General features: G+C 52.5%; 1 protein-coding gene across 14 annotated transcripts in view; it reads left to right on the top strand.

Moving 5' to 3' along the window:
• The window catches only part of DOCK1 (dedicator of cytokinesis 1), a 539,709-nt gene that overhangs the window by 62,277 nt on the left and 464,855 nt on the right, over positions 1–12,577 (top strand). For all 14 annotated transcript variants that reach the window (XR_014827178.1, XR_014827177.1, XR_014827179.1 and 11 more), the window contains exons 3-5: positions 2,092–2,132; positions 5,936–5,991; positions 9,906–10,002. Coding sequence is in view for 6 of the 14 variants with exons in the window: in XM_084995915.1 (XP_084852041.1) it covers positions 2,092–2,132; positions 5,936–5,991; positions 9,906–10,002 (194 nt within the window). In the remaining 8 variants the exon portion in view is untranslated. The remainder of the gene's footprint in view (positions 1–2,091; positions 2,133–5,935; positions 5,992–9,905; positions 10,003–12,577) is intronic.

Raw genomic sequence — 12,577 nt, forward strand, 5'->3', positions numbered from 1 at the left:
ACTTTGCAGTAATATTATGTTTTAAGCTTTCATTCATCTCATCACTAGTATGTTTGAGCATCTCTCCTGCCTGCGTAAGCCTTCCGGTGGACGCTGAGTTGGGCCTTGGAAGATAGAAAGTGCTGAAGGAGACGGGGTGCTGCTGTCAGGAGATATCCTCCAGCTGCGCAGCAAAATCGGGACGTTTTAGAGGCAGAAACAGACTCGCCACCTAGAGAACAGACTTGTGGTTTTCCAGGGGGAGAGGGGAGGGGAGCGCAGGATGGGGAGTTTGGGACGGACACGGGTGCGAACTGTTGCGTGTAGAATATGCATCCGCAACCAAGTCCTCCTGTCCACACGGCACAGGGCGCACCGGGCGCTCTCCTGTGATAAAGTGCGATGGAAAAGCATGTGTGGATGCCTGTGTGTGTCACCGCATCGCTCGGCTGTGCAGAGAAACTGACACCATCTTGTAAATTGACGGCACTTTAATAAAAGCAATGGAAAAGCATCTAGACATTTCATGTCTGCAGTGCCCTCTCATCCGGCGACGTAGTTCCCTTGTCAGGAATGAATGAAGTGGGCTCGGTGGTCCTATCTAGGTCTTAGCAAATCCTTCGGGAGGCTCCTGGAAACGTCCGTCTTTTCTGAATGCTCGCAGAGCCTCTGTGGATCAACCCTTGAGGGTTTTAGCCCCATCACCTCCTGGTTGACACCCCTGCTTGTTGGGTTATTGCTTCACAAGAGAGGTGCGGTCATGGGGGCAGTACGGGCCCAGGTTTGGCATCCTCATCCATACATCTCTGGCCTCCTAGGTCTGACTTTGTTGTTTTCTTTTTCTTTTTTTTTTTTTTTTGCTTTTTAGGGCCACACCTGCGGCATCTGTAGGTTCCCAGGCTAGGAGTCGAATCAGAGCTACAGCTCCCGGTCTATGTCACAGCCACAGCCATGCGGGATCCAAGCTGCATCTGCAACCTACACCCCAGCTCACGGCAATGCCAGGTCCTTAACCCCCTGAGTGAGGCCGGGGATCGAACCTGCGTCCTCATGGAAACTAGTCAGATTTGTTTCTGCTGAGTCACAGGGGAACTCCAGATTTGACTCTTCGATACTGTACAAAACCCAATATTTGGTTATTCTCTGGGAGTTGAGCCACTTTGCAAGCTCTGTGTCATTTTTCCTGAGGTCCTTTTGCGCCTGGGGGGGGGTGGGGGCGGAGTTGGAATTGGAGCTTTTGATTTCCTTCCCTGCCCCGAGGTGGCCTCAAGCTGCTTGTGTCTGGGGTGAGGAACCATCCACCGCCGTCCTGCCAGGGCCACGTTGCTGGTTGGTGGGTGCCCGGCCATGGACTCCTGGGCTTCTGCAGGGATGGTGTCTGCCCTTAGCCTGAGGGGAGGGGCCGAGGGTGCGGGGAGGTCCAGTCTGGCATCCTGTGTCCTCTTCCACTTGGCATTTGAGTCACGCCAGCAGTATTCGCCTGTCGTCTCCGGCTCTGTTTTCTTCCTCTCCCCACGTGGGGGGAATGGGAACCAGGCCAGACCCCAGGGGGGGTAGGTGGGCCCGTGTTCCCAGTGCTTCCTGCTGGGGGTCTGGTCTCTGCCACAGAAGCACTTTGTGCGACTGTGCTTTGCTCCAAGGCAAAGCCGCTCTGTCCCGCAGAAAGAGGAAGTCGCCTCTCAATAGGAGGTCTGTTAAGCATTGGCACTGGATGATCTGAGGGTGCTGGTATGTGTCCTTGGCCGTGACCCTGCGCCATCCCGGCCGAGGGAGAGATAGGAGACGGCGCACTCCAGGGGCCTGCCTGGGGCCGAGGGGTCAAAGGCATGGGATGGCTGCTTCTCCTAGAACTTTGTAACTTCGGATCGACCTTCATGGCCACGTGTGGCAGACGGAGACGCCAGAGCTGGACCAGGTCTGCGGATGCAGCCCCCGGGCTTAGAGACGTGCTCTAGGAAACCCCAGAGCCCGTCTCCAGAGCCTTCGGGATGTTGAATTCCGTGATAAGCTGTCTTCTGTGGTTCTGCCACAATGAGTTCTCAACAACCCGAAGATGCTGTTGGCACCCTGTCGTGTTGCTCTACTAACTGTTTCACCTTTGTGTTTGTTTAGGGTGGTACAGAGGTTACACCTTAAGAAAAAAGTCTAAGAAGGTAAGTCCTTCTGGCTATCAAACACGCTATGTGTCTGTCTGTCGCCCTAGCAGAAGAAATCAATTCTGTCTCATGGTGCCTAAGAATTGTCCTTACGTATTTTTTTCTCTGAATTAAAAAAAAACAAAACAAACCCGGATTGAGATGTGAGCTCCTGTAAATGGTTTTCTTCGGAACAATTTACGGACGTAGACATATGGTCATTTTGTTTCCGTTAAGTGAGGCTGGGCTGTGGGGGGGCTGTGGACCTGTTGTCATGAGAGGTGGCATCTTCTTTTTCTGGAAGGATTCTGCATCCCGTTTAAGCAAAGGCTGGGTAAGAGAATGACCTGGGTGTCATGGCTGAAGAAAACCCACGTCCTGCTCACCATTTTCAACCTTATGTGATCCTTGACGATAAATCAGCCCATTTGCAGAGCTCACACTTGCTTCTTCCCCTCTTGATGATAACTGTTTTTATTCTGCTTATGTCGGCTGGCAAAAAAAAAAAAAAGGTTCTGCTTTCTCGGGCTGTTTGCACACGTGGTTGTTTGAATCCCCGAAGCTAAGACGTGCAATTACACCCCAATCATTGCGGTGGCCACGTCCGTCCTGGCTCTGTTGTGGCTTTTTCCCATTCTTAGCTGCCCGGAACCTAATTATGGCTCTTCCCTTTCCTTCTGTGAAGTGCCGTCCATTCTAAGCTGTGGTTGGGTTGTCCACGCTCACTTCTCAAGTCTAATTGGGCTTGAAAGACGGTTCGTTGTACTTCTGTTTCTTAACTTAGCTTCTCAGTATTTCCTCACTGGGCTGGGCCCTTCCTGTGGTCCTGAGCCTGTCACGAAGGCTGCCGCAGTCCTGCTGTTCAAGCGCGGGGCCTTCCTGCTCTCCTCTCCCCAGACTCCCTGCACCCAGGCTGTGCTGGACAGTTGGGAGCCGCATGGTCGCAGTCACCGGGGAGGCGTCCAGGCTGAGCTCCACAGCAGCCTTCCTCGGGCAGAGTCTGTCCTAGTGTGAGATGCTGTTGGGACTGCCCCTTGAGCCAGAGCTGCAGGTTGGAGCCAGGCCCTCCCACCCCCATCCCACCCAGCTCAGACTGGCCTGTGAGTCTCGGCCCCTCTAAGGACCTGGAGCCTTGAGGTTTGAATCCAACCAGGTGGCTGGTGAAATAGTTTTCTTCTGGGAAAGTTCTGTTTTCTTTTAGTCTTTCTCTCTCTTTTTTTTTTCACACCCGCAGCGTATGGACATTCCCAGGCTAGGGATTGAATCGGAGCTGCAGCTGCCAGCCTACACCACAGCCTCAGAAATGCCAGATCCGAGCTCACGGCAATGCTGGACCCTTAACTCACTGAGTGAGGCCAGGGATTGAACCTGCATCCTCATGGATACCAGTCGGGTTCTCAACCAGCTGAGCCGCAAAGGGAACTCCCGAGAGTTCTAGTTTCACGGTGGTTGCCTCTTCTGTATTCAAGAACGGATTCCTGCCGACGAAAACCCGAGTTTCCTCTGAGAGAGATTAAGGTCGTGGGCCACCGTCCCCTGCCCCCAGGGACAAAGCTGCAGGGTCACATGAGAGGTGCACCCCAAGGAGGCGCTTCACTTTTCTCTGATACTTTTTGGTGTCTGGTACCAGCTTCCCCAGTTCAGGGTCTCCCCCAGCACCCTAATGCCTCCTGAGCCCTGATCCTTCCAGCCCCGTGCCGGGGGGGCCCCTGACTTGATGGCTTAGTGAGACAGTAGAGCTGATAGGGGCGCATTTATTTTTCCGTCTAAAATCTTCATGAGCAGATGAGGACACTGAAACCTTAAAGAGCTTTTAGGATTTTGCCTTGACCGCCTGCCCCAGGCAGTGGCAGAGAAGGGTCTTGGCTCCTAGTAATTCTAACGTGGTGTCCTGGGAGCCTCCTTTTATCAGTTTTCAGCAATGCAGTCGGTCTGGGCTGGTCCTCACCACCCCAGCTGGAGAAGTTGCTTGTTCGAAGCCTCCAGGTGTGTCCAGCCTCTTCTCTTTCACTGTCCCTTCTGTGGCTCTGGGATTCTGGAGAGCAGGTTTACGAGATCATGGGGTTCTCTGCCCACGGACGTGGGCAGGGGAGACACTGATGTATTTGTCCCCCACCCGGAGGGCTCACCTGATGTCAGATATCCTCCTGGAGACCATCCTGGGATCCAGAGATGCCCAGATAACGGGATCTGAACGCATCAAGCCTCCCCACCTTCCCTGTTGCTCAGTCTGTCTTTCTGCCCGACTCATTCCGCCTCCGTGACAATTCTTTTTTTTTTTTTTTTTTTTTGCCTTTTGTCTTTTTTGTTGTTGTTGTTGCTATTTCTTGGGCCGCTCCCGCGGCATATGGAGGTTCCCAGGCTAGGGGTTGAATCGGAGCTGGAGCCACCGGCCTACGCCAGAGCCACAGCAACGCGGGATCCGAGCCGCGTCTGCAACCTACACCATGGCTCACGGCAACGCCGGATCGTTAACCCACTGAGCAAGGGCAGGGATCGAACCTGCAACCTCATGGTTCCTAGTTGGATTCGTTAACCACTGCACCACGACGGGAACTCCACCCGTGACAATTCTTTATAACAAATGTGGCCACCTTCCCAGCAGGCAGGAGAAGCCTGAGTTGGCAGTGCCCATGCCTTTCCCCAGCAGGAGTAGTAGTATGGTTTCTGGAGCTCCTGTGCAGTTCTTTTGGGGCCAGATGCCAGGGAAACCCAGTCAGAAGCAACTCTTCCCACAGCAGGTGCCTAAGCCACCAGGTCACTGAATGGCTTTCTGCCGCGTGCATTATGTGTCACGTGGGAAGCCACAACCGATGTGCTTTGGGCTGCCCAAGACCCTAGCACCTGTTGCCCCATAGCTTGCCCTCCAGGCCCTCGCCCTTGCTTCCATCCCGAAAGGGAGCTGATGTACTTGCTCGAGAAGCAGGACCAAAACCGTCTGTAAAGCACCGGGCCCTTCACGGACTGTGCCCAATACTGACTGTCCTTTTGAGGAACTGCCTCCCTCAGAACTGTTCCTCGGACTCAGGTGTGCTGTGCACTTGGCGATGCTGAGCCCGGGCTGTAAACTGGTGTGCTCCCCCCAGAAGTCAGGCACCTTGGGTGACGTGCACCCAATTTCTGTATTTTAACGGGCAACCGCTCTGTTTGGAGATTGGTAAGAAAGCCTCTGTGGGTCAGGTACGGCGTCAGTGCCTAAGTGATGGTCACGGGTCTAAGCTGACTGGGACGACAGTTTTAGGGTTTGGAAAAGCAGAACTGTCCGAGGCGACCATCAGGAGCTGTGTGTAGGCATCGGTGGGCAGTTGGCCCGCCCGTGCCAAGGTCTGCCGTACAGGTGAGGCATGACCTGGGACTAGGAGACAGGCAAGTCCTGTGGAATGTTCTCTTTGCAAACAGATTGCTTCTGTTTCCTTCTAAGACACTTGCAGCCTCTTTGAAACACTAACAAGTTGAGTTGCTTTTTTATTCTAATGGCCGCACTCGTGGCACATGGACGTTCCTGGGCCAGGGAGTGCATTGAGCCTCAACTGCAGCAACACCGAATCCTTGAACCCACTGTACTGGGCTGGGGATTGAACCCTTGCCTCTGCAGGACCAGCGCCATTGCAGTCGGAGTCTTCACCCACTGTGCCACAACAGGAACTCCTTACGCTTCTTTGGTTTTTTTTTTTTGTTATGTTGTATATGAGACTTAGTGTAAGGCTTTTGGATGGAATAGTGATGCACCACCCCCTCTGCACTTTTGGGGGCAGTTATTTGATTTGTATTCAGTTGGTATTTATAGTAATAATAAAGACTATTGTCTTTTTCCCCCAAAGGGTATATTTCCTGCTTCGTATATTCATCTGAAAGAAGCCATCGTCGAAGGAAAAGGGTGAGTCTGGCCTGGATGAGTAAGAGAAGTGACACAGCGACAGCACTGACCTTGCTGCTCTTTCATTTGACGGGGCAGCCTTGGGGGTGGACAGTGGCTGTGACTGACCCTGATGGGACAGGCGTTTGGGGAGGGATGAGGGGTTTCTGATCTGGAGTTTTCTGCTACATGGCTTTGAGCCTTTAAGGCATCTGAAGTCAACACCGGAACTGCAGTCCCTTCTCCTTGAACTTGATGTCGATTTGAAAGCTTCCTGCTTCTTCCTCTGTGAGCCCACCCCATTAGGCAGAGGCCGCACGGCCCCCCAGCTCTGAATCCATTTTTCTGGCAGGCTCTGCAGGCTGTGATACACATGGAGTTGAGGCTAAAGCAACAGTTGTCACATTGGGACATGTGTGAATTTAGAGTTTGCCTAATTGTGATGTATGTTTCTTAGAGGTCATAAAACTGAGGTATAAGATCATTAAAAGGACATTTGTAGAACAGGAAGCCATTAGGCAGGAATGGCAAATGAATAGCCAGGTGCGAACTTGGGAGAAAAGAGCATTAAAATGTTTTCCTTTTCTGTCTCTGCTGCATCTTCACCCTCAGTTAAATATGTAAATGGTAAAATTCCTAATCATATGATTACTGCATAATGACGTCTCTTTGGCTGATTACAAAATTGCCTTTCCAAGCAGTGCACTTTTAACATACAGGAAGGCCCGGGTTGGGCCCTGTGGTTCCCTGATGCATGATTAAAATGAAGGAAATAATTTGGAGGCATAAATGTGCTGGCCTGTAAGAGGGTCCCTTTTCATGCAGAGGAACTGTTTTGCGTGGAAAGTTTCAGAGGGAAGTAAAAAGAGGAAAGTTTTGAAACTTTCACCCTCCTGTGGAAGTCGTTGAGTAAAGTGGGCTTTTTTTTTGTTTTTGTCTTTTTAGGGCTGCACCTGCGGCACATGGAGGTTCCCAGGCCAGGAGTCGAATCCGAGCTGTAGCTGCCGGCTCACGCCACCAGCCACAGCCACCCCAGAGCCGAGCCAGCATAGCTCATGGCAATGCTGGATCCTTAACCTGCTGAGCGAGGCCAGGGATTGAACCCGCATCCTCATGGGTGCTAGTCAGATGCGTTTCTGCTGAGCTACGATGGGAACTGTAACGTGTGCTTTTTAAGGTATTCTACCTTATCCGGTAGCAGAATCTCTGTGCATGTCGGACGGCATAGGAATAATTGTTTAAAAAGCGCTTTGATATATGCAAATGAGTGTACGTAAAGTGTCATTAGGAAGCATAATATTCAAGTGTTGGTTCTCGGTAAGTAGAGTCACACCCTGCGAGACAGATGCCCAGACAGACACTGTGGTTCCTGTCCTGGGTTCGTGTCCAATGCCCCTGTGTGAGCAGGTGAGTGGGGCCCTGGTGGAATAAACAGTTTAGAGAGCATTTCTTTGCTGATGCCGCCGGGCTCCTGTGTTTGCTCTTACTGGTTCTCACCGAGTCCCTTTGCTGCTCCCCGCAAACCTGGCTGCCTCCTGCCTCCCTCCTGGCAAAGAGCCTCCTGCCTTCAAACACCACCGGTGCTCTCACTCCTCTTCTTCCAGATACCGCGGGCATCACCTGCCCTTTCTTCTGCGGGTCCTTCGTCCTTTCCAGGAGCGGCCCCTCTTCATCCTGCCCCACCCCCCGCCTCCTTGCTTTCCAAGGTCATTATCCTGTCTCTCTGTCAGGCTTTCTCTCCTCTCTGCGCCCTGGGCTTCCTGCACTCTTGGACACCCCAGATCATTCCTGTACACCACCCATTCTGTGTCCTTGTCCTCCTGCCAGGACGGTTCCTGCTTGTCCCCTCCCCGACACTGACGTGGTTGCTAAGCCCCCGTGTCATCAGCCCTCCTGCACGGAGCTGTGCGCGCTGCCCTCAGCTCCTGGGGGTTCTGAGGCTCCCCCCCCCCCCCCGCACCGCCACCGCCCCAAGGAGATGGCTTCTCTTCCTGCACCTCGGCTGTTTCCTCTTCTGTGGGTAGCACTCAGATGGGGACCTCCAGCCCGGACTTGTCCCCTGATGTCTGCTTCAGGCCTGCAGAGCCAGGGGACTCATGTGAATCGCCACGGCGGGCGTCCCCCCTCTGCCCGGCCTGACTCTGCCTGGGTCTCATCAGCAGCCCTGCGTGGCCCGCACTGCTGGCTTTGTTTGTTGCTGGCCCCCAGCAGGGAGCAGGTGGTGACAGAGCTAGCACAGAACAGCTGTCTCGAATCCGTAAGAGCCACTCAGCACGTCAGTCCAAGCGACAGGTCAGGGCAGTCACGGCAGGAAGGCGAGAAGGCTCCAGAGCCGGGACCCAGGGCCACGCATGAAGGGAGGGTCTCTGGACGTGGGGACAGGGCTCCCACTCAGCTCCCAGGTCACAGAGCCAGTGGGAAGAGGCCGGGGGCTCAGCAGGCCCCTCGGGCTGTGAGGTGACAGCCGCGAGGTGGCGGATGGATGTACTCGCCTGGAGAGCTTTGTCGGGATGTGGCCCTCAGCGTGTAATGAACCATGAACCGCATTCTCTTCAACACCTTTACTGGGAAGCTCAGGGACAGGCCGGGCAGGGCTCTGTGCCCATCATGTCCTCTGATGGACACGGATGCGGTGCCATCGGCAGGTAATTTTTTTGTGTGTGTCTTTTTAGGGCCTCATCTGTGGCATATGGAAGTCCCCAGGCTAGGGGTCAAAGGAGAGCTGCAGCCGCTGGTCTACACCACAGCCATAGCGACACTGGATCCGAGCTGGATCTGTGACCTACACCACAGCTTATGGCAACGCCAGATCCTTAACCCACTGAGTGAGGCCAGGGATTGAACTTGCAACCTCATGGACCCTGGTCGGGGTCATTACTGCTGAGCCACAGTGGGAACTCTGAAGATAATTCCTGAAAGCTCTTTTGTGGGAGTGGCCTCGCGTGCAGCCCTCCTTAGACATCTGGCCCCTGCTGTTCCCCCTGGGGCACGTGGCCAGATCCCTCCTGAGGGACTGCCTTTCAGGAGTCCCACTGTTTCTTCCTTGGGACACCCTCCTACCAGCCATGAGCCATTGCAGCCCTGAACCCCAGTTTCAAGCTACAGTTGGGGTCCTGCACACGGGCCTGGGCAGTTGAGATGTAACGGGGGCCTGTTTCAGTGCCCCTGGACGTCCCGTGTCGGTGGGAGTCTTGTCTGCTCAGGACCTCTGGGCCCAGGCGGTCTAACTTCACAAGCCACCAAATTCAGTCTCTTACTCACCCCAGGTGTTAGGAGGCCTATTGAGCACAACGCCCGAGCCAGAGCAAGGGACCCGGAAGCGACAGTCGAGTCGACAAAAACCCACGCACAGATTGATGATGAGTTAAAAATAAGCCAAGGGTTAACCTTTTGGAGTGGAGGGAAAAGGGGAAGAGGATCGGTTCGGGGGCCAGATCGCGTGCCTCGGACGGTGGGGAGCTCGAACCGCACCCGTCTTTTGTGGAGGGTAACGCGTGTGTTATCATAGACTGATTTTTCTGCATGATGGAAATGTAAAAAGCATCTTATCCCAAACCCGCATTTTCATGCTGCACAGATTGGTGGTAATTTCTGGCATCTGTGAAATAGATGGGTACGCATATTATGAATAGTCTTTCCCCTTCCCAGACCTTGACGTTCTGAGGGGCTATTATTTGTCTCCTTCCTCTTAACCTTGACATCCGAGGCAGACGGCTTACACGTAGGATAATGTATGACGGTCCTCGGGCTCTGTACAGAGATGGCTTGTCCTTCTCAGGTATGTATTCCTATGTGGGCATGGCCTCGTTCGTGTATGTTTTTCTCTATTTGCTTACATATTGGACGCCGTGGCCTGGATTTGGCCTTCAGCAGGTGCCACTGCTTTCATGAAGCCGTGAGGGTCTCTGACCATGCTTTTCTTCTGCTCCTTCCAGGCAACATGAGACAGTCATTCCCGGCGACCTCCCGCTCATCCAGGAAGTCACCACGACGCTGCGAGAGTGGTCCACCATCTGGAGGCAGCTCTACGTGGTGAGAAAGTGGGATATTGACTCAGAGCTTAGCAATGGAGGAGAGCCTTTTCGGACCTGGCTGAACCGATGGGAGGGTCATGTTTAGTATCCTGGGCCAGCATTCTGGCCACCCTGGGGACTGCGTGCCTTCCAGGCTTTGCCTTGGGGTGAGCCGTGCTCCCTGTCACAAAGGGGCTATAGGAGTTCCCACTGTGGCTCAGCGGTTAAGAACTGGCGTCGTCTCCTTGAGGATGCGGGTTTGAACCCTGGCCTTGCTCAGTGGGTTAAGGATCTAGTGTTTGCTGCAAGTTGTGGCTTGGATCCTGTGTGTCTGTGAGCTGTGATGTGGGCTGGCAGCTGCAGCTCTGATTCACCCCCTCGCTTGCAAACGTCCAGATGCTGCAGGTGGGACTGTAAAAAGGAAAAAAAGCAAAACAAGAGAAAACAGAAGCAAAGGGGCTCTAAAGGAAGGAAGGGTCCACGGGTTTGCCTTTCCTGTGTTGGACGGGGAGATGGGCCGCTTTGGGCTTTGGTGGACAGAATGAGGCCGCCTGGACAGGGGTGCCCGCTAAGTTTATATGGTGATCGTGAGAAAACGAGACTCTGCTCTTGGACGGGGCCTTATTAATGGGCGCGGTGGAGGGTGATGACCCTCTGCCGTTGTTTGCCCATAAGTAAGGCCTCTTATCATTTGAGCAAAGTGATGGGCTTCTAGACCTGGGCGCGTCCGGTGCAGAGGGAGGGGGATGGTGAACATGGTGGCCCCGTGCGCAACTCTGCGCTTCCGATGGCGGAGGAAGCCTTGTTAATGCTTCCTCCTTATTGATGCGGCAAGGTTGGGGCCCTGACAGCTTCCATTTCCTCTTCCCTCGGGGCATTTCTTTCCCCATAAATTCGTATTTGCAGATGATTACCTTTTGTTAAGCCCGTACTTGTCTTCAGAGCGCTGTTTTCTCACGTGCTAATGCGCAAAGCCAGGGCTCCAGAGGGAAGGCGGTGCCTCAGGATCTCGGGAACTTAGAAACCTTCCCAATGTCCAGCAGCTGCTCTCTGGGCATCTTGTTTGTGACGATACAGTGGGTTCCTGCAAATGCACAGTAATAAGCAGTTGCAGTCATTGTTCATCAAATGTTCTCCAAAATCTAGAAGCGTAAAGTTAGCCATGAATGTTTTGCGTAAATCTGAGCAATTTTGGAGTCGGTGTTTCATGTTCAACTTAGCAATTTTTAAACAAAAACACGGCAGCAAAACAAACAGGAGTTGATGCTGATTAATACGTACGTGGACACGGTTTTCGTCCTACGACCCCAGAATGGGCATTCCTAACCGTCACCCTGGTTTCCTTTTTAAAAATTGACTTTCGGAGTTCCCGCTATGGGGCAGTGTGTTAAGAATCCGACTGCAGTGGCTCAGGTCTCTGTAGAGGTGCAGGTCCAATCCCCAGCCTGGCACAGTAGGTTCAAGGATCGGGTGTTGTTGGCAGCTGTGGCATAGGTCAAAGCTGCAGCTTGGATTCAGTCTCTGGCCTGGGAACTTCTATATGCTATGGAAGTGGCCAGAAAATTAAAAAAAATTATACTCATCTCCTAATAGTCATTGTTAGATTTTTGTAATCCTTATGGTATCATTCTTTTTCTTATATTATTTTTGTATGTGCTCCCCCCCCATCCCCTGTTCTGTGGCTGTGGACAGGTTAGGAAAACATTAAGGATTTTAGATATTTGATAATGGTTTAGGAAAACGGAAAAGGAGAATTAGTAAGAGGGGGCCGAACATAGTTTTGGAATAAACCATCAATTCGATTATTTATCTTTCATTTGAGGAATTAAAATTAAGATGATGCCATGAAGAAGGGCTCATGGTAGTTGGTTTGGGTGGGGCATGCTGAGTAGGTAAAGGGCATCATAGAAATTCCTGGAAGGAAGTTCCAATAAGAGAAATCACAGCGGTGAGAGGCCCGGCTGTGTAAAAAAGATATTTTAGAAAGCAGCTGTGACCACCGAGCGAGGGCAGGGATTGAACGTGTATCCTCATGGATAATAGGTTCTTAACCCGCCGGGCCACCAGCCCCCTAAAGCTTGCTTCTTTTTATTAGTTTCTGAACTGAAATCCTTGATTTCTTAGCACCTCCTCTCCAGCCTCTTCCTCAGCTCTCCCCTATTCTCTGTGGAACAGATCCTTGTAGCATCTTTCTAGAAAGGAAGAATAATCACTTAAACAATGACAGAAATACAAAAAAGAAAGAAAGTAGCAGGGCCCACCTTTTAATTTTTTATAGGCCCTGTGACATTTAGGATTTCATCAAGTTGGGTTTCACCTAGATTTCTCTCCATGGAAAGAAAGAGCCCCTGGGTTCCTTTTCCCCTGGGTCGTCCTCATTTTCTTGCTGAATTTGCACGCTGGCAGCTGCAAAACTATTGCTTTTCTTGGTACCATCAAACCCCGTGAACCATGCAGAAAGTGGTAAGAGGTGTGAATTCTGGGTCTGATGCGTGTTTCCCTTTTGGCGGGACCGTACCGACAGCTTGGAGATGCGGATCTTGCCTCTTGTAGGAAGTAGCCCAGGGCCATGTTCTGCTCCTGTTGCTCAGCTG

Source organism: Sus scrofa, chromosome 14, assembly GCF_054392235.1.
Source record: "Sus scrofa isolate SSC_HxYL_T2T_F1_AM1 chromosome 14, Sscrofa_HxYL_maternal_Yorkshire_Landrace_v2.0, whole genome shotgun sequence".
In the NCBI taxonomy this organism is placed as follows: Eukaryota; Metazoa; Chordata; class Mammalia; order Artiodactyla; family Suidae; genus Sus; species Sus scrofa.